Raw genomic sequence first — 20613 nt, 5'->3', positions numbered from 1 at the left:
CCCATGATCACTGTTTCCATTGATGATATATAGCAGCTACAGTCAATGATTTGTAGGTACTGAGGTCCTTGCTGCAGCTAGTGATTGGCTGCAGCAGTGAAATAACACGCAGAGATGTCCTTGCCAGTGCTGAGTGAGCACAGACCGTGAAGTGGCAGGGATTTGATGGATTGCTAGAAATAACTAATTGTTAATTGTTAACTTACTCTTGTCTCACAGAGTTCAGTTCCACACGTGTAGATGCCAACTGCGATTCCAGCCGGTGCAGCTCCTTCTCCTGAGAAGATGACAAGTCTCTCATTCGTTTGTCTCTTTCAAGAGATTCCTGAAATGTAATGCCATTTTTCTTTACTAACCCAAGCAAGTTTCTCTATATTCAAAGAATCTGTTTCTTTTAAAATGATATTTTCCCATAAGGTACAGAGGACTAAAATAACCTCTCCTAATGTAGACAGCATGAGCTGCTGAGCCAAGGGATTGTTTGAAGTAGTTAGAATGGTTTTAGACAAGTCTTCACCTCTAAAACCGAGGTCACATTAGAGTATAGCTGTCACAACTACTAAGGGATAGCGGGAACTGGGGCTCCTAAGTTGTCCCTCAAGCTATAGGGCCATATGCTATCCGTAATCTCAGGGACACTACTGATGGTGGAGATGCCAGAGCCTTCTTCCTGGTCCTGCTGCTGACCAGTCCAGATTCCCCCTCCCCTACCCCCAGGGAGGGACAGGACAGGAGTGTGATGAAACCCACAGATAAAGACAAACAAGGGAAAACCAGAACTCTGTCACACAGCACACACACACAAAGGTTAAGACAATAAGAGATTCAAGAGGAAAAACAAAAGCAGCAGGGACGCTACAAAATAACATGGGTAAACTCCACAACCGCTCCAAGCAATAAGAACAGCCCAACTTTCTCCAAAAAGTCTGGGAGACCCAAACTCACAGACCAACAAAGACACACTAAAGCTGGCATGGGTTAAAGGATTCAACCAGCATAAATAGAAGGGGGGCAGATGTGATAGGCCTTCTCACGACATGTGATCCAAGGGGCAGGCAGACGGGCAAAAACTCTAGTTTCTCGAATTGCACTCCTCCAAATTATACGCCAGTGTGGGCGAGCCCCTAAACAGATCAACAAAGATCAGCGCCATGGCAAAGAGTAAGTTCTGGATCAGGGGAGGTTGATTAACATTTCTACTTGTTAGTTAGGCCTTTGCAAACCTATGGTACAATAAAATTTTAGAAAGGATCACAGTTAATGCTAGAGCTACTAAATCACTTAGTTTATGTGTCCTCGTAAAAACTGCTTATTTCCCTTTTATCCATATATGTGACTTACAAAAATCGTCTTTGCTAATACATGTTTCTATAAAAATCTGTAAGATATTTTTCGAACTATAAGATGCACTTTTTTCCTCCTGAATTTGTGAGGAAAGTGGGAATGCCTCTTGTATCTGGCTCACTGGAGTGGGAGGGGGGGGCAGCAGCGGTGGTAGAGCAAATCACAAGAGGCAGGGGCAGGGTCACTGCTGCAGTAGGCTGGCTGCTGGGTGATCACGTGTCCGCTATTAAAGAAAATGAATATTCACTGCTCCCCATACCCACAATTCCACCTACCGCTCGGCACTGAAGACGGTGCCGAGTGGCGGGCAGGATAATAGATGTGGGGAGCAGTGAATATTCATTATTTTTTAATAGCGGGCACGTGTAATTGCCCCAGCCACTAGCTTACTGAAGCAGATGGGGAGAACACGTGTGTCTGCTATTAAACAAAATTAATATCCACTGCTCCACACACCCATAATTCCGGGCGTGGGGAGAAGTGAATATTAACTTTGGATTAGCCAGCACCTGACGTAGGCATGTAACTGGAGCCGCATGGCAGTGATATCATGCATTGTCCCAATTACAAGCCAAACTCAGCTGCCAGCATCAGAAGAGAACACTGTGGGAGCAGATGGAAGATGAATAGAATAGTTTATTTTTTTATGTGTGCGGCATAACAGGGAGCATATATACCAGGATGAGGGACATATATACCAGGATGGGGATGATATATACCAGGATGGGGATCATATATAACAGGATGAGGGACTTGCATACCAGGATGGAGGACATGCATACCAGGATGGGGGACATGCGTATCAGAATGGGGGACATGCGTACCAGAATGGGGGACATGTTTACCTGGAAGGAGGTCAGGATGGGGGACAATTATACAGAATTAGGGGACATTACCCCCATAACAGTGCGTCATGACCACATTTTTGCTCCAAATTTTTTTCCTATTTTAAGCCTCTAAAATCAAGGTGTGTCTTATGGTCCGATGCGTCTTATAATATGACAAATTTGATAAAGTGTTATGTAATTGTAGAGGTTCCGCAGTCATGGCAAGAACATGGTGTTAAGACCAGAAGGTAAGGATGAGCTCTTTATAATAAAACACATGCTAATTTCTGTGAATATTGCAGTGGTTAGCACTGTAACTTTGCAGCTCTGGGGTCTTGTGCTAAAATCCCACCAAAGACAACATTTGCAAGGAGTTAGTATGTTCTCCCCTTATGTGTGTGGATTTCCACTGATTTTCCTCCCACACTAGAAAGGCATACTGATAGGGAACTTAGATTGTGGGCCCCAGTGGGGACAGTGACGATGCCAATATGTGTACAGCCAGGGGCGTAACTATATGCAGTGGTTGCAATCACATCTGGGCCATGGAGCTTTGGGGGACTACCAGTCATTTTGGCCCATATGAAAAGACTAATACTATTAAGGCCTCCTTCACACATCCGTGTCTCCGGTACGTGTTTGGTCCATTTCCTCACGTCCCGGAGACACGGGCACATGTAGACCCATTAAAATCAATGGGTCTGCGCTCATGTGCGTGTTTTGCCATGGACCATGTGTCCGTATGGAGCATATATGTGCCCGTGTGCTCCACACGTAGACATGTCCGTTTTTCTCCGGCATCACGGGTGTGACATGGACCGCACACGGACCGCATGGATGTGATCCGTGTGACACACACCGGAAAAAAGACACGTGCCTGTGAAATAAAAAGAATTTCTATACTCACCTTCTCCAGCGCTGTGGTCTCTGTCGCTGCTGGCACTTACTTCCGACCGCCGCTCATTATGCTCATTGCATATTCACTTCACTGCGGCCAGAAGCAGCAGCAGCGGGGAGGGGCAGAGACCGGAGATCAGCACCATGGACCGCAACACCAGGGACAGGTGAGCAGAAAGTTCCTGTTCTAAGTGTGTTATCACGGATAGCACACGGAGAGCACACGTGTGCCATATACACGGCACACGGAGGACAATACACACCTTTGACACGTCCGTGAAAAAAACGTGTGTGATTTTCAAGGATGTGTGAAGGAGGCCTAAAGCTCAGAGATAATTAGGTGTGAGCTTCAAGTAACACCACTGTGGAATATAGAAGCAAAAATAATAATGTAAAAAAATAAAATGCTCCATTTCGAATTTTTCTGAAATAGTGGTGCAAAATGTAAAGCAGATCTAAGCAGGGGAAAAAAAGAACTTAAACCAGTCCAACTATTCCAAAAATGCCTGATTTATTAGTACCGTATTTTTCGGACTATAAGACGCACCTGACCATAAGACGCACCCTGGTTTTAGAGGAGGAAAATAGGAAAATAAAATTTTAACCAAAAAATGTGGTCATGACACACTGTTATGGGGCGAGGATCTGCTGCTGACACTGTTATGGGGGTAATGTACCCAAATTCTCTACTAAGGTACCCCATTCTGGTAACGATCGTCCAGCCTTGTATATGATCCTGCTCATATACCCCCATCTATCCTGCTCATATACCCCCATCCTGCTCATATACCAGCATCCTGCTCATATACCCCCATCCATCCTGCTCATATACCCCCATCCTGCTCATATACCCCCATCCATCCTGCTCATATACCAGCATCCTGCTCATATACCCCCATCCATCCTGCTCATATACCCCCATCCTGCTATATACCCCCCATCCTGCTCATATACCCCCATCCATCCTGCTCATATACCCCCATCCTTCCTGCTCATATACCCCCATCCTTCAAGCTCATATACCCCCATCCATCCTGCTCTTTTTCCCCCATCCATCCTGCTCATATACCCCCATCCTGCTCATATACCCCCATCCATCCTGCTCATATACCCCCATCCTGCTATATACCCTCCATCCTGCTCATATACCCCCATCCTTCCTGCTCATATACCCCCATCCATCCTGCTCATATACCCCCATCCATCCTGCTCATATACCCCCATCCTGCTATATACCCCCAATCCTGCTCATATACCCCCATCCTGCTATATACCCCCCATCCTGCTCATATACCACATCCTGCTCATATACCCCCATCCTGCTATATACCCCCCATCCTGCTCATATACCCCATCCTGCTCATATACCCCCATCCGGCTCATAATATACCACCATCCTGCTCATAAAATACCCCCATCCTCGTATATGGCCTGTATCCTATGGCACAGAAAAAAAATAAACGTTTATACTAACCATTCCTCACTCCCTGCAGCACTGATCATCTTCCTCCCTATCGCAGCTGCAGCGCCGCTGAGTGGAGCCGTCGCCGTTGTCTGCAGCATTGCAATGTCTTCCTGTCTGTGTCAGTCAGCTGATGTGTGTGGAGACTAGCGGCGCGCACAGCGATGACGTTATCGCTGTGCTCACCGCTCTCTACACAGATCAGCTGACCGGCACAGACAGGAAGACATCGCGATGCTGCTGGGGGATGGCTCCACACACGGTAATGGATGAGTACACTGATTCACTGGACCCTGCGCTAATAATGATGCACGGGGGGCAGTGAATACAGCCGCACATGATCACTCCAGGCTGTAGTTGCCAGGGGTGATCATGCGGGCCGGTTGTTAATTATACACACACACCCCGCTCATCCCCCTGCCCACCTGTCAGCGCTGAGAGATCATGGGCGGGAGGATGGGAGTGCATATGTAATGAGCGGGCCCACGTGGTCACGGGAGGCTGCTACAGCCTGCTCGTGCCCCCGATGACCCGCTCCACCGCAGCACCCTCATTCTCCCCGCAGCCACATTCAGACCATAAGATGCACCCCCACTTTCCCCCAACATTTGGGGAGAAAAAGTGCGTCTCATGGTGCGAAAAATACGGTAATTCTGCACCTTTTATAATAAAATAGGTGACAGACCACATCTTGTGGTTTTGTTTTTGAAGTATCCTGTATGGGTGAGTGCAGCAGACTACGCGTTCCTTTATGATTGGGGCTTAACTCATTTCCTCTGGTGATTCTGGTGATGTACCTGGAGGAGCGAGAAGCTGCTGTCAGCGCAGGAAGAGTTGGAGAAACAGGTGCCGAGCCATGGCAGAAAGCGACTCTTAAGTGTTTCAACTCCGGCATACTGACCACCTTTAACAGAAACATAAAAAGATAAATATTTATAGACATTTACATCTAAAAATGAATGATATTAATTTCATCTGTAATGACTGGAAATACAAAATTTGTGTGCTAAGCAGTTGGATGACGATGACAATGGGCACATACAATAAAGGCGCCACATATACTTATGGGTCTTCACCTTCAGTCTGTGATTTGCAGATTAACAGAAAGTGACCAGACACAACTGGGTTTTTTTTTTAGCTTGTTGGTGGCCACTATGATAGATGATGTAAAGTAACAAGTAACACCAAAGATCACACCACTAAAGCGGGCTTTACACACAGCGACATCACTAGCGATGTCACTGCCGATCGTACCCGCCCCCGTCGGTTGTGCGACACGGGCAAATCGCTGCCCGTGGCGCACAATATCGCTAGTACCCATCACACACACTTAACCTCCCTGCGACGTCGCTGTGGCTGGCGAACCGCCTCCTTTCTAAGTGGTCGGTTCATGCGATGTCACAGCGACGTCACACGGCAGGCGGCCAATAGAAGCTGAGGGGCGGAGAGCAGCCGAAGGAAAGACACGCCCACCTCGTTGCGGGAGGACGCAGGTAAGCTGTAGTTCGTTGTTCCTGGGGTGTCACACGTAGTGATGTGTGCTGCCTCAGGAACGCCGAACAACCTGTGTGCAAAAGCAGCAACAATAATCGGGATTACAACGACCGGACAATGATCAACGATAAGGTGAGTACTTTTGGTCGCTCGTACGTGTCACACGTAACAACGTCGCTAACGAGGCCAGATGTGCGTCACGAGTTCCGTGACCCCAATGACATCTCGTTAGCGCTGTCGCTGCGTGTAAAGCCCGCTTGATGGAAGGTGATGTGGAAAGCTTAGATCCTCCTCCCTCCCTGCACAGTGACCTCTGCATATGTCACAGATCATGCCCACAAGACTGTCCTAAAGAAGTCAATATATTTTTTTAGCTTTGATGTCCAGTTAATGGCTGTAAATAATATATTTGCTTGACATGGAACGTGTGATCAGAAAATATCCTATTGTTTAAAGGAAATCTGTCAGCAGGATTTAGCTACTTGATCTGAAAGCAGCTCCGGTCTTTGTTGATCTGTTTAAGGCCATGTGCGCACTAGAAACTGACATATTCTTAAGAAAAATCCGGACCCTCTTAAAGAATCCCGCACCCGCAGTAAAAAAACGCACCAAAACCGCAGCGAAAACCACATGCGGTTTTACGGCGGTTTGCCACGGGTTTACCACGGATTTTCCACAGGTTGGTCCCTGTGGATTTTTACCATTATCTATGGCAAAAATCGCAGGTACCTGCGGAAAAGAAGTGACATGCTCATTAATTCCGCAGCGGAAAATCCGCGGGTAAATCCGCGGGTATAAAAAAAAAACCACAGTGTGCGCACAGCATTTTTTAAAACCCATAGGATTTGCTGGGGAATGACTGCAGCAATGTTAGACACATTTTCTGCACCAAATCCACGGTAAATCCGCAGCGTGCGCACAGGGCCTAAAGGCAACCTGTAGGCAGGTTTTGTCTATTTTTTGCTAATGTAGAGACAGAGACCCTGATTCCAGGCATATGTCACTTACTGGGCTGTTTGATGTAAGTTTGATCAAATAAATGCTTTATCAGCAGGAAATTATCACTAGAGTACTAGAAATCCTGCGGCCACATAGACCTTCATATTCATGTTCTCCATATCACTCCACCCACACCAATGTGATTGGCAGTTTTCTGTCTATGCACAGCGTACACAAAGCTGCCAAGTGGTGTGGGCAAGGTTATACAGGGCTCAGCATTTAAAGGACTGCTAGATCTGGAACATATAAAATAGGGATTTTATCAAAACTGCAGCAAGTAGTCCAAAAAGTGAAACATCACTGGAATCGAGGTCTCTGGCCGTACATTATGCTGCACTCAGATAGGATATATAAAAGCTGGTGAGTGATTTTCTTAAAATCACATTTTTATGTTGAATGCATTTTTTTTTTATTTAATAATAATGTATGGGGGTGTTATATATATCGATCTTTTTTCATATCACAATCTTTATTTAAAAAAGTTTCGGAATTTTCACAATGGCCACAAAGAATAATTGTACACTAATATTTGCTTTTGTTTCAGGGAAGCTATATTGACCCTAGAAGCAGTAGACGGATTCAGACCGTACTTGGTTGTATTGAGGTATGAAATGAGTGCGCTCTGTTTGGGGCAAAAGTTACTGCAAAGGCATGGGAAGGAAGTAAAATAAAAACAAAAAACAAAAACAAATACAATATAAAGACTTGATTGAAATAATAGGTAATTTTTGTTGATCGAGGTGGAAGGAAAAACAAGTAATAATGGTATGAAGCGGTCCCCGGCAGAGGACCCTTTGTGCTCTGGGACCTATTGTCCTTAATATCTGCCCTTGGCACATAGCTGTATAAGGCTGCTTTCACACATCCGGTTTTTCCTGTGCGGCACAATCCGGCTCTTTGGAGAAAAAACGCAACCTTTTTTTTGCTGCCGGTTGCGGGTTTTTTTGCATAGACTTACATTAGTGCCGGATTGTGCCGCATGGGCTTCTGTTCTGTCCGTTTTTTGCCGCATGCGGCAGATTTAGCCGATGCCGCGGCCGGATGGAACGTTGCCTGGCACGGTTTTTTGTCTGGCAAAAAAATGCATCGCGCCGCATCCGGACGATGCGGCACGATTTGCAATGCATGCCTATGGACGCCGGATTGGCCGGCTCTGCTAAAACCGGAGGTGTAAAAGCAGCCTAACTAAAGTGTAAATGTTGTGTCCATACGATGAGCGCTTGTATGGTTTCCTTTTTTACCTTCTCTTGCTGTGAAATTAAGGATGGTGAACAGCTGCCCCTGGATTTTGGAATTCAGCTCAAGAAGCTCACAGCAAATGTTCAAGTTTTGATCACAAGAATTAATCTGTGAATGCAAAAAAACAAAAATAAAATATAGTTATAAGGCTGACTAATGCATAATAAAGACGCTGCATAAAAAGCTGTAGCATAAACATTTAACGAACTAGAAACGTTTAATATTATATAACGACTGATCCTCCAGAGTTTGGTCCAGACACATTGTAGAGTCCAGTGCAAGTGTAGCACCCAGGGGGCAGAGGGAATCAGGCACGGGGTCTCGTACCCGAGTTACTCCTCACCGGGCCAGTGTGGTTGTCTGGGATGTTGTGGTGGCCCGCCCGGCTTCGTGCCCCGAGGTATACACCAATAAGGAGGGAGGATGATGGGGGTTGTAATAGGATGATTGTCATGACGCCACCTGTGGTACACGGCCAGAGATTAGCTGTCGCTGTCCTCCGGGGCAGATAGTAATAGCAGCCAAAGATGGTATCACTCCCCACAGGCGGATTGGGCCCCGGGAGGGATGATGAGGAGAATAGTGGGGTGGCAGCGCCGGTAATAAGAGTCCGAGTCAGATGCTGCGGTTCCAGGTGTCTTTACTCACTCATTGTACCGTTCGCCCGGGTAGTACTGTTCACCCCTGTCGACCTCGGATAAGTTAGAAGCAGTCACCAATGTTTGAAAGAAGAAATTCCTGTGTCAGAGTTGCCCTTCCAGCCGTGAGGAACCTCTGCTCCAAGCTGCAGATCCCATGAAGAGAAGAAAATGGTGATGGTGTCGTGTCCCAGAACTGGTGTCCTGCGAAGACTGACTGAAGATCGTGTGAGTTTGCTCTTACTTCTACCCCAAGTGGAACCCGCCCCCCCCAGCTGGCTGGCTTCAGTGACCGGGGAAGTTCCATGCCTCATGATGGCCACCGCCCTATCCACCCCGAGCCATCCCCTTTGTGAGAAGGCTCCTAAGCTGTGTGTAAAGTGTGAATGTGGAACACCGGTGATTAACCCCCTCCTTACCCGAGGCGAATAACACACCTTAAATAAGGTGCAATACTCTGTGGTGACAAGAGCCTCAGGGGCGCCACACAAGGAACCTAAACGAGTCACTGCAGCACAGCCCCACCAAGCTCTGTTCTGCATGAAGTCAAAGATGTGGCAGTACAGCAGCAGCTTCATTGTCCCCAATTGAAGGCCTTTTACAGCTCCTTAGAAAATGGACATGTATAATGGAGAATAAGCTTTTAATCTAACAGAATCTGGTGATAACTTTTATTTACAACTTTTGTCAATCCAGCAATCTACTATTTGCTTCAAGTATGTGACATTAAACAGGACTGTAGATCGTACTTATGTGACGCCCTGGCACCGCCAGGTGGTCACAGAAAATCATACACCCCACACAACACCATCCCACACCAGGTTCCATCAGCCACAAAATCCTAGCCACCCCCCTCAGGGTAGGAAGGACACACCAGTGGGCGGGACCAGGCGGATTGGGAGCGCCTACCTAGGGGTCTTGAGGATCCGAGGGAGAAAACTAGTGAGAGTCAAAGTTGAGTTCAAGTGGCAGCTCAAGTTTAAATCGGAGCCTAGTGAAGGGTAGCCATGGTAGTGGCCCTGGTCTACTGGCTAGGTGGCAAGCAGTGGACCGTGTCCAAAGGCGACGGGAGTCCGGTCACGGGAAATCCAGAGTGGACCGGGACTGGGTTGGAGCCCGCTAGGACCGACAGCGGAGATCCGGTCCGGAAACCGTGCACAGGCGGGGTACCTGGACCCTAGTTAGAAGACGGTTGCAAGCCCCTTCTCTAATTAACCAGGCCGGGAGCAAGATTCCAGACATTGTTCTAGAGTGTTAGCCCAGATGGGCTGGCGTTTCGCTCTAACGCGGGGGATAGCGTATCCGCAACAACCCAGAGATCCCAAGGGTGAGTTTTCGCGGGCACATCTCCCAACCAAAACCAAACCGGGAGTGGACTTCCCCGTTCCATACAAGGTTGTCTAAAATAGAAGGAAAATACAGAGTGCCGGTGGAAGGGACATTGGTACACCAGCCGGGTGTGGGAACCGTATACACCCTGAAGCGGCAGCCAGCTGACACCTTGGTTTACCAGCAGACTTGTGTGCAATTATTCAATTGTGAGTACACCAACACTCCCCGGTCTGGCCCGGTGTATCACCACCAACAGCCATCACCTCCCGCGTTCTGGACACTGAGCCCTGGGGCATCCACCCCTACCCACGGAGGGGTTAACAACCAGCTGCCATTCCATCGCCCTCGGGTGCTGCCCAACAGCAGCGGTGGTACTCCATCTTACCACACACCGTGGGTGGCGTCACGAAGTATCTACAACAATTCCCTGTACATATTATGCACCTTTCTTTTATTTGAGTGTCCGCACGACCCCCGGTTCCGGAGACCCCTCGAACCACTGCGGATCCGGATCCGAGCAGCCTGTCTGCTGACGTGGGGGTGGCACACTTACATTTTGAGAACTTGGGAAAAAATTCCAGCATTTATAGTTAAAATAAATTTCTCTATGTGTGATGTAATGACAGGAACCTATCATCTCTATAAACACTATAAAAGGCAACCTGTCAGGTCCCTTTTGTCCTCCAACCTAGCAGCATTGATACCTGTATGCTTAAATTATCTCCCTAACCAGCCCTGTATAACACTATTCACTAATAGGAATGTTTAGAAAAACAACTTCTAAACCTCGTTGTCCCTATGCTAATTAGGGTCTTGACTAGTCACAGGGGCATTAGTTACCAAGACTAGTCGGCTCTCTTTCCGTGTTATCACGCTCCTGTGAGCATGATATTATTTCCACAAGCTGGTGTCACCACCAGCTCCTGGAAATCTAACATATGCGGCGGCTCATTTCGGCAGTGCCTTTGAAACCAGATGTACGCTTCCCGACTTCATTAGGCACACTGTGCATGACCTGAAGGTCAGAAGACAAGTCACGTACACGTCTTTTGAACTTTCAGTCATGCGCAGGCGCAGGGTACCTAATGAGGCCGGGCAGTGTACATCCTGCTTCAAAGGTGAACTGACGTGGCCGAAATGAGCCGCGCACATGCGTGAGATTTCCAGGAGCTGGCAGAAAGTGAGGTTTATAAGTAGCTTTTTAAAACATTCATATTAGTGAATAGTGTTATACAGGGCTGGATTGGGAGGGACTTTGCTCATATAGGTATGTATGCTGCTGGATTGGAGGGCATAGAGGACCTGACAGGTTCACTTTAACCTGCTGATATGGGTTTAATTTGAACATTAATAGTGCTTTAAATCAGTTCAGCGATTGTACTGAAAGCCAGGCTACTGGGAGGAAATTAACTTTGTTCCTCCCAGCAGCCTCCGGCTTTCAGTGATAGGGACACGGACTGAGCAGTTTTACTTACCGCTCAGCATACAGTGAGTGGTGGCTATAAGCAACAGTAAGCATACCCCCAGCACTGACTGACAGCCGACTCTACACTAATAGAATGACAGCCGACTCTGCATTAATATACCACCGAATGACAGTGTTCCGCCCCAGTGTTAGTCGGGCTGCTTGGATCCAGGATCATCATTGCTCAAGGGGTCCGGACCTGGCTTGGCGCACACTCTGATCCGTAAATGGGGGATATTTACAGGGGAAAAGTTTGTGACGCCACCTGCGGGTTGCGGTAATGAGAGTACCGCCACTGCTGAAGGGAGGACCAGGGCAGATGGTGTGAAGCAGCAAGGTGTCAGTCCCTCCGCAGGGAGGGAAGGCCCCGGGCTCAGGGGTGTTGGTAGATTTGGGAGGATAGGGTGCAGGGACCAGGGTACTCACTGCGGGTAGTCATGGTGTTGGATGAGGTTGAGAAAGGAGACACACATACTGTAGGTAAACCAAAGTCTCTGAATACAGCTGCCGCTGCTGGGAGCCCGTCCAAGTACCCGGTCCCACTAATGTCACTTAGTGATTCGGAGCCTGCCCCCGTGCACAATTTGTTGTCCATTGATGGTCCCCGTGGCTTGAAGCTGTTGGGGGCCCTGCTCACTAGGTGTAGTGTAGCCGTGCTCTTAAGGGCTGGCAATTGGGACTTCAGTAAGTTGCTGTGTCTGGAAAAACCCTGTCCCCCTCGTTGTACTGATGCCCTCAATCTCTGAAAATGTAGGGAAGTCCTTGAAGATCCTCTCCCTTTCAGGTGAATTGTTAGGACGCTGAATCGGCTCCTGACCTAGGGTCCTGTACCCCGTCGGGCTCGGTACTTGTCAGTTCTGTTGGGCCCTTCTGGTACCGACAGTCATCCAAGACTACGTCTGTCACACCCCTGTCCAACGTCCCTGCAACCGGTCCCCGACTCCTCTGGACCCGGTTGGAACCAGTCAGTTGAGTTTAGTTTTGTAGTTTGAGGAGAGTGGAGTGGAAGTTGCAGTCTGGTGCAGAGAGAGTCAAACATTGAGGAGTCTGCTGTGTGGTCAGGGTTGGAGCCCTTGGACCACGGGAGAACCGCCTAGGTGGCAGACGGCTTTGTAGGGCCACAGGCAATGGAGATCCAGTCGCGGAAGACCTGAAGTGGACCGGGGCAGGGTTGTAACCCGCCGGTACTGACGACGGGAATCCGGTCCGGAGGCCGTGCTCAGGCGGGGTACCTGGACCCTAGGACGAGGCAAGCTTCAAGCCCCTTGTTAATTGACCAGCGGGACAAGGTACCAGGCCTCCTTACCTACACTTGGGCCCGGGACTACACCTCTTCCCTACCCGTGGAGGGAATACCACCTTGCTGCCCCAGCGGCATCAATCCCGGAAGCCGGCCCCGAGAGGCAGCGGCGGTGCCACCATCCCATCATCGCAACCCATGGGCGGCGTCACAGACAATCTCCCCTGTAAATACCCCCCTCTTTCATTGTGTGCGTGGACAGGCGGTTGCACGAGCCCCGGGTCCGGTCACCACTCGAGCCCCCAGACACGATCCCAGACCCGAGCGTTACTTGAGCAGCCGTGGTTGCCGCAGCGGAGGTGGCACCCGTGCGCGACAACACAAAAACTGGCGTCACAAACAGGATTCTTACCCCATCAGTAGATGCCGTGCGCCTTGCTTTGAAAACCGTGAAACGCTCCAAAATCTTGAACTGCCGCCATCTTGCCCACCATCTTTGGTGCCAAAACAACAACAACAGCATCATCATCTTCCCCGAAAAAGGCGCAAAGCTGAAGCCCCGCACCCTAATAACGTGGGCGGAACCCAGTGACTCCTAAAGCCGGAAGTCGAAAAGGACATTGGGTCGCGCGAAACTGCTGTTGAAAACCAGGGGGGAGCGGCATGTAAACCAAGAAGATAAAGGGCAGGGACACCAGGACTTTAACAAATCCCGTTCCTGGACAAGCAAGAGGCAGGATGTCTCCGACAACCAGCATGTGGAGAGGCCCGTTCCTGGAACCGCCGACTGGATTGAAGAACAGACGGAGAGGATGTGCCGAAGGATCCAGACCCAGGCACATTTCATTTTGACGCAGTGGACCACCGAAATGAAGAGTCTTGCTGCAGCTGTCCGGGCGCGCGAGATGGAGGTGGCCTCGGAGGAGCGGGTAAGCAGTGACCCACGCCCCTATGTTCCCCAGGAACCGGCTGTCCCGGCTGAGGGGTCCGGCCTGCCCCGTCCGCCACGTCGCCTCCCTCGATACCTATGTCCACAGCCAGCGCCTCGATCGGCCCGCTACCCCAAGCACCGGCAGCGAAACCCGTCTCGTGTCAGAAGGAGGACCCAGCAATGGGGACCTCGGGCCTTACTAGCACCACCGACCCGGCACCTGTCTCGGCCCCGAGCCAGGCCGCAACCCTGACGACATCCCATCCAGCTCCGAGCCAGGCCGCAGCCCCGATGACGTCATTCCCGGCCCCGGCAGTCAACCCGTCCGCAACAGAGATGTCAATGGCTCCGACAATCCTCCCAGCCGCAACAGAGATGACGACGACCCCGGCAATCCGCCCGGCCGCAACGGACATGACGACGGCTCCGGTAGTCCACCCCGACGCAGCGGAGACGTAACTCGACCGTAAGTCTGTCTGGTCCACGGTGCCAGCCGCTTCCAAATACCCCGTCCCAGCTGGGGAGCTGCGGGCATGCACCTGCAGAGAGGAGGAGCAGGCCACTGAGCAATGGGGCCCACGGCAGAGAGAGAGTCCGGTCGTCGCTGACATTGAGGGCATCCGAGTGGGCCTGGCTCCCAAGCAGGAGGCAGAGCACGGAACCCGTGCCCAATATTGAGAGTGGCAGCAACGGCAGCTGCGCCGAGAAATTGCCGCCTGTGAGAAGTGTAAGGCTGAGGTGCTGGCCCGCACCTACACAGAAAAAGACCATCTATGGCAAGCCACTTTCCAGGTCCGGGGCCCGACATACCGAGGACAGGTCCAGTACTTTGACCCCCAGAAGGGATGGGGTTTCATTTATGAGCCGGGACTGGACTCCGAGATATTTGTGTCCCGAAGGCATGTGGCCCCTCACCTGCCAACCGGCCACCCAGACCGAGACATGGAACCCGAGGATATGGTGAGCTACACCCGGCACTGTGGAGAGCAGGGGTGGTTCGCCCTTGATGTAAAAAAGTGGGTGGTAGTAAATGACACCCCCTGCCTCACCTCCCACCGTTTCTTGTATGAAGAAAAGAAGTGAGGTAGCGGTACCCGGCTGACTTTTTCTACAGTTATGTTGAAAAATGTTTTACCCCCGGTTAACTGTTAAAAATGGACCATGATGTCAGGACTGGCGACACTGCCCCAAAAACTTTCTTGGATCATGTAGATAACCCCCATCTACCTTCTTGCTACTCACCGCCAGGATGCGGCACCCTCTGGAGAGGTTGGTTGGGGGAACGGCCTGCGGTGGAGTCGGCCGAGGCCCAGTCACCACGGAAACCAGTGACTACCCTCCAGGCCAAAGGGTTCCGGTCCATAGGACCCTTTGGGGTGATACAGGGTGCGGAACTTTGACCTGGACACTAATAGAGACCCCCACCAGAACCCAGGATGGTGTGACAAATGACTATCGGTGGCACCAAGGGAGGGTATAGGTGTTTTTGGTGGCGGGAAAAAGGGTAGATGGTAACTGTTACGTAACGTTGAAGATCTGTGCCTCCCATAAAGGGAAGAAATGTTTACATTTTGACCGTTTAAAATGTTATCCATGTTTGACCTTTTTTACAGAAGCAGAAAAATAAACACAGGTACCGGACAGCCCGCGGACGGGCTGTGTTTTACCAAGGGGGAGTGTGACGCCCTGTCAAAACCAGGTAGTCACAGATGACTGTACCTCCCACCAAGGGTACAGGAATAGCCTCCTCCTTGGGAATTAACACCACACATCCCACACATGGGAACACCAGCCACAAATCCTAGTGCCCCCCCATGACAAACAGGACACACCAGTGGGCGGGACCAGGTAGATGGGAACGCCCACCTAGGGGTCTTGAGGTGACACGGGGTGGGAACCAGTCAGTTGAGTTTAGTTTTGGAGTTTGAGGAGAGTGGAGTGGAAGTTGCAGTCTGGTGTAGACAGAGTCAAACATTGAGGAGTCTGCAGTGTGGTCAGGGTTGAAGCCCTTGGACCACGGGAGGACCGACTAGGTGGCAGATAGCTTTGTAGGGCCACAGGCGATGGAGATTAGGTCGCGGGATACCTGAAGTGGACCGGGGCAGGATTGTAGCCCACCGGTACCGACGACGGGAATCCGGTCCGGAGGCCGTGCACAGGCGGGGTACCTGGACCCTAGGATGAGGCAAGCTTCAAGCCCCTTGTTAACTGACCAGCGGAACAAGGTACCTGGCCTTGTTCCTGAAGAGAGAAGCCCAGATAGAGTAAACCGGCAGCCCAACGCGGGGGACAGTGTGTCCGCCAAGAACCCGTTGAAGTCCCATGGATCAGCGTCTGCGGGCAACGGTTCTCTCTGCGCCCAAAACTGCAGGGGAGCGAATTTCTCCCGTTCCACGTGGGGTTAATCCATACACCACAAAACACGAGTGCAGGAGGAAGGGCCCCTACACTGCGAACCCGTGTGCAGGACCAGCACACCCCTCCAGGGGCAACCGGCATCCGGCCTTGGTTTACAATACGGACTTGGTGTGATTTATTCCTAATTGTGAGTACACAGGTGTCATCCGGTCCAACCTGCCGACAGCGCCCCAGCCCTGCTCCTTACCTACACCTGGGCCCCGGGACTACACCTCTCCCCTACCTGTGGAGGGGATACCACCTTGCTGCCCCAACGTCATCGGTCCCGGCCGCTGGCCCCGAGAGGCAGCGGCGGTGCCACCATCCCATCACTGCAACCAACGGGTGGCGTCACGGACAATCTCCCCCTGTAAATACCCCCTCCTTCATTGTGTGCGTGGACGGGCGGTTGAACGAGCCCCGGGTCCGGTCACCACTCGAGCCCCCAGACACAATCCCGGACCCGAGCGTCACTCGAGCATCCCCGGTTGTCGCAGCGGAGGTGGCACCCATCCATGACACTTAAGCTGGGTTCACACTAAGCGACAGCGATGTCGCTGTTACGTCACCATTTTCTGTGACGTAACAGCGACCTTGTAAGTCACTGTTATGATCGCTGGCTTAGCTGTCAAACACAGCAGCCGAAGCAGCGATCATAACCGCGAGAGCAGGGAGCCGCGCACACAGCTAAGCGCTTGCTCCCTGCTCTCCTAGCTACAGTACACATCGGGTTAATTACTCGATGTGTACTGCAGCTACATGTGCAGAGAGCAGGAGCCGGCGCTGGCAGCGTGAGAGCGGCGGAGGCAGGTAACGAAGGTAAATATCGGGTAACCACCTTGGTTACCCGATGTTTACCTTGGTTACAGCTTACCGCAGGCTGTCAGACGCCGGCTCCTGCTCCCTGCACATTCAGGATTGTTGCTCTCTCGCTGTCACACACAGCGATGTGTGCTTATCAGGGGGAGAGCAACAATAAAAAAATGAACCAGGGCTGTGTGTAACGAGCAGCGATCTCACAGCAGGGGCCAGATCGCTGCTCAGTGTCACACACAGCGAGATCGCTAATGAGGTCACTGCTGCGTCACAAAAACCGTGACTCAGCAGTGATCTCGCTGTGTGTGAAGCAGTTGTCGCGGGCGGAGGAGGGGGCGCCGCGCTCTCCCACTGCTCGGGTCCGGCTGCCGCTGCTGCTGCGGCCTGCTGCTGCTCGGTGGCTCGAGCGATGGGCCGGATCCCGGGGACTCGAGCGGCGCTCCTTGCCCGTGAGTGAAAGGGGTTTGGTTGTTGGGATAGTTTATTGTCCGTGACGCCACCCACGGTTGTGGTGATTATGTGGACACCACCGCTGCTCTGTATGGGGATCCCGGGAGCGATGACAGGGAGCAGCAAAGTTGTTGGTTCTCCCCTCCGTGGGTAGGGGGTAGTTGTCCCGGGGCCCAGTGATGAGGTAGGTGATGAGGGATGGCGGGGCCGCTGCAGGGCTTGGTGGGGTGCAGGGACGCGGGGGCAGCGCTGTGCCTCACGGCACTGTGGTACTCACTCAGCCTGAGACGGGGACACAGTTCTCGGTAAAACACACGGCTGGAAAGACGGTTCCCACGGACGGCTGCAGTTGCTTTTCCCCAGTAGTTGACGGTGACGGTCCCTTTTCCTGCACCTAAGATGATGATGGTAGCGATGGGTTCCCACCGGTAACCCGCTCCCCGGCTTGGATATGGGCCGGAGGAGCCCTACTTTGCCCGCAGGCGCTGGCCCTGAGAAACTGGTGCCCTGGCGGTGGCGGTGTCTCTCTCTAACGGTTGGACTGTTGCCTTCAATCGGGACTTGGTTGTTGGGAGACCCAGAGGTCCCCTTCACTGACGGATTTGGCAAATTCACGGCGACTCCTAGCCTTGCCGGGATCCGAAAGGCCCCTGCCAATGGTGCTGACTGCTCTTTGTATACCGCTCCGGTACCCGCCGGGCCACCACCCGTCCACGGTCCTTTCGGCAACCTCCAAGCAGCCTCTCCTGCAGACAGTCACCGCCGTCTGCTAACCTTGCTGTCTCAGTCCGGGGCACACACCCAGACCAACTTCAGGCTTTCAACTGTCACTTTTTCTGTCACCACTCTCACTGTTCTCCTTCTCCTTTGCTCCTTTACCACTTCCTTCTTACTCCAAACTCTCCCTAGACTCATCTGCCTGGTTCTCCCGCCTCCAGGGCTGTGAACTCCTCGGTGGGCGGAGCCAACCGCCTGGCCCGCCCCCTGGTGTGGACATCAGCCCCTGGAGGAAGGCAACAAGGATTTTTGTGTAGCTTTGGTGTACCTATCTGGGGTGTAGGGTGTGGTGGTGTCATGACTTGTGACCCCTGGCTTGCCCAGGGCGTCACACACCCCTAACCTGATCATTCTTTGCGCATAGAATAACATTGTCCTCGGTAGCAAACAACCTTCTTTGTGTGATGCCCTGGGCAAGCCAGGGGTCACAGGTCATTGCACCAACACACCCTACACCCCAGTTAGGAACACCAAAGCTAAACTAAAATCCTTGTTGCCTTCCTCCAGGGGCTGATGTTCACACCAGGGGGTGGGCCAGGCAGTTGGCTCCGCCCACCGAGGAGTTCACAGCCCTGGAGGCAGGAAGTACCAGGCAGATTAGCCCAGGCAGGGCTCGAGTAAAGATAGAGTTCGGAGGAGGAAGTGGAAGGAGTGGAAGATTAGCTCAGGGAGAGCTTGAGTAAACAGCTAAGATGAGTTAAGGAAGTGAAGTGGAAGTGGTAAAGGAGAAGTTGAAGGAAGGTGAAAGGTGACAGAAAGAAAGCCTGAAGTGAGTCCAGCTGTGTGCAGGACAGGTCAGCAAGGTCAGCAACGGCGGTGACTGTCTGGAGGGGGACTGTTTGGAAGTTCCTGGAAGGACCGCGGACGGGTAGTGGCCCGGCGGTCTGGAGCAGTGTACCAAAGGACAGTCAGCACCAGGGCAGGGGCCTCTCGGACCCCGGCAAGGCTAGGAGTCGCCATAATTTGCCGAATCCGTCAGTGAAGGGGACGTAGATCCCCCAACAACCAAGTCCCGATTGAAGGCAACAGTCCAACCATTAAGGAGGAACACCGCCACCGCCAAGGCACCAGTTCCTCAGGGCCAGCGTCTGCGGGCAAAGTAAAGCTCCTCCGGTCCAGCTTGAAGCCGGGGAGCGGGTTACCGGTGGGGACCCATCGCTACCAACTTAAAAACATCAGGTGCAGGTCAGAGGGACATCACCGTCACCTACTGGGAGAGCAAGTGCAGCCGTCCGTGGGAACCGTCTTTCCAGCCGTGTGGTTTACCGTAAAACTGTGTCAACGTCTCAGGCTGAGTGAGTACCACAGTGCCGCAAGGCACAGCGCTGCCCCCGCGTCCCTGCGCCCACCAGGCTCTGCATCTCCCATCTCATCACCGGGCCCCGGGATCACCAACCCCTACCCACGGAGGGGCAACACAACACCTGGCTGCTCCGCATCACCATCCCCGGGATCCCCATATTGAGCAGCGGTGGTGAAATCACCACAACCGTGGGTGGCGTCACGGACAATAAACAATCCCCACACCCAACAACCCCCCTTTCACTCACGGGCGAGGAGTGCCGCTCGAGAACCCCCGGGATCCGGCCCACAGCTCGAGCCACCACTGAGCAGCAGCTGCCGGACCCGAGCAGAAGGGGTGAGCGTAGTGTGCTGACACCCTCCTCCCTGCCCGCGACAACTTGGCGTCACGAACAGGATCTTACTGCTCTGCCGTTTGGTAGAGGTGCGCCTTGTTACCGCCGGAGGTATCCGGCCGAAAAATTTCAGAAGTCGCCATCTTTGGCGCGAAAAGTTCCCGCTCGAGCGTCTTCTCGAGTAGCAGAGGCGCGAAGGCCAAAACCCCGCCCCGAGAGAGGAGTGGCCGGAAAGAGCTAAGGGGGACGCGATGGCGGCTGGCTGCATGTGAACGCGGCTATAGAAGCAGGGACGCCAGGACCCTGCGGCCATTGACTGGTTCCTGGAAGGGGCCGCTGCTAAAGATGCTGAGTCCGACCAACAACACCGTGGTCCCCGCGCCTGGCCCCGCAGCGTGGGTGGAAGTCCGGACCGTCCAGCTAAGCAGCCGTCTGCAGGTCCGCATGCAGCTCCTCCTGGAGGAGTGGGAGGCCGACATGGCGGAAGTGGTGGCGGCCATACGGAGACGCGAGGTGGAGGGAGTCTTGGAAGGGAGGGTAAGTGACCCACGCCCCTGTGCCCCTAGTGGGTCGGTCATCGCGGCTGAGGGACCCGGTCCATACCCGCTCGCCCTGCTACCACCCCCGCTACCCGTGTTGGCTGCTGCTGCCCCGCCACTAGGCCCGCT

The 20613-nt window shown here is 52.2% G+C and overlaps 1 protein-coding gene across 3 annotated transcripts in view; it reads right to left on the bottom strand.

Moving 5' to 3' along the window:
* Positions 1-20613, bottom strand: part of SPATA18 (spermatogenesis associated 18) — an 88853-nt gene that overhangs the window by 38789 nt on the left and 29451 nt on the right. For 2 of the 3 annotated variants that reach the window (XM_075334149.1, XM_075334143.1), the window contains exons 2-4: positions 8265-8370; positions 5328-5434; positions 207-325 (exon numbers count right to left, since the gene is read on the bottom strand). In XM_075334149.1, coding sequence (XP_075190264.1) covers positions 207-325; positions 5328-5434; positions 8265-8370 — 332 coding nt within the window. The remainder of the gene's footprint in view (positions 1-206; positions 326-5327; positions 5435-8264; positions 8371-20613) is intronic. The other variant, XM_075334156.1, reaches the window with a different exon arrangement.

This window comes from Anomaloglossus baeobatrachus, chromosome 1 (genome assembly GCF_048569485.1).
Source record: "Anomaloglossus baeobatrachus isolate aAnoBae1 chromosome 1, aAnoBae1.hap1, whole genome shotgun sequence".
Classification (NCBI taxonomy): Eukaryota; Metazoa; Chordata; class Amphibia; order Anura; family Aromobatidae; genus Anomaloglossus; species Anomaloglossus baeobatrachus.
This window is presented reverse-complemented; position numbering and strand designations above follow the sequence as displayed.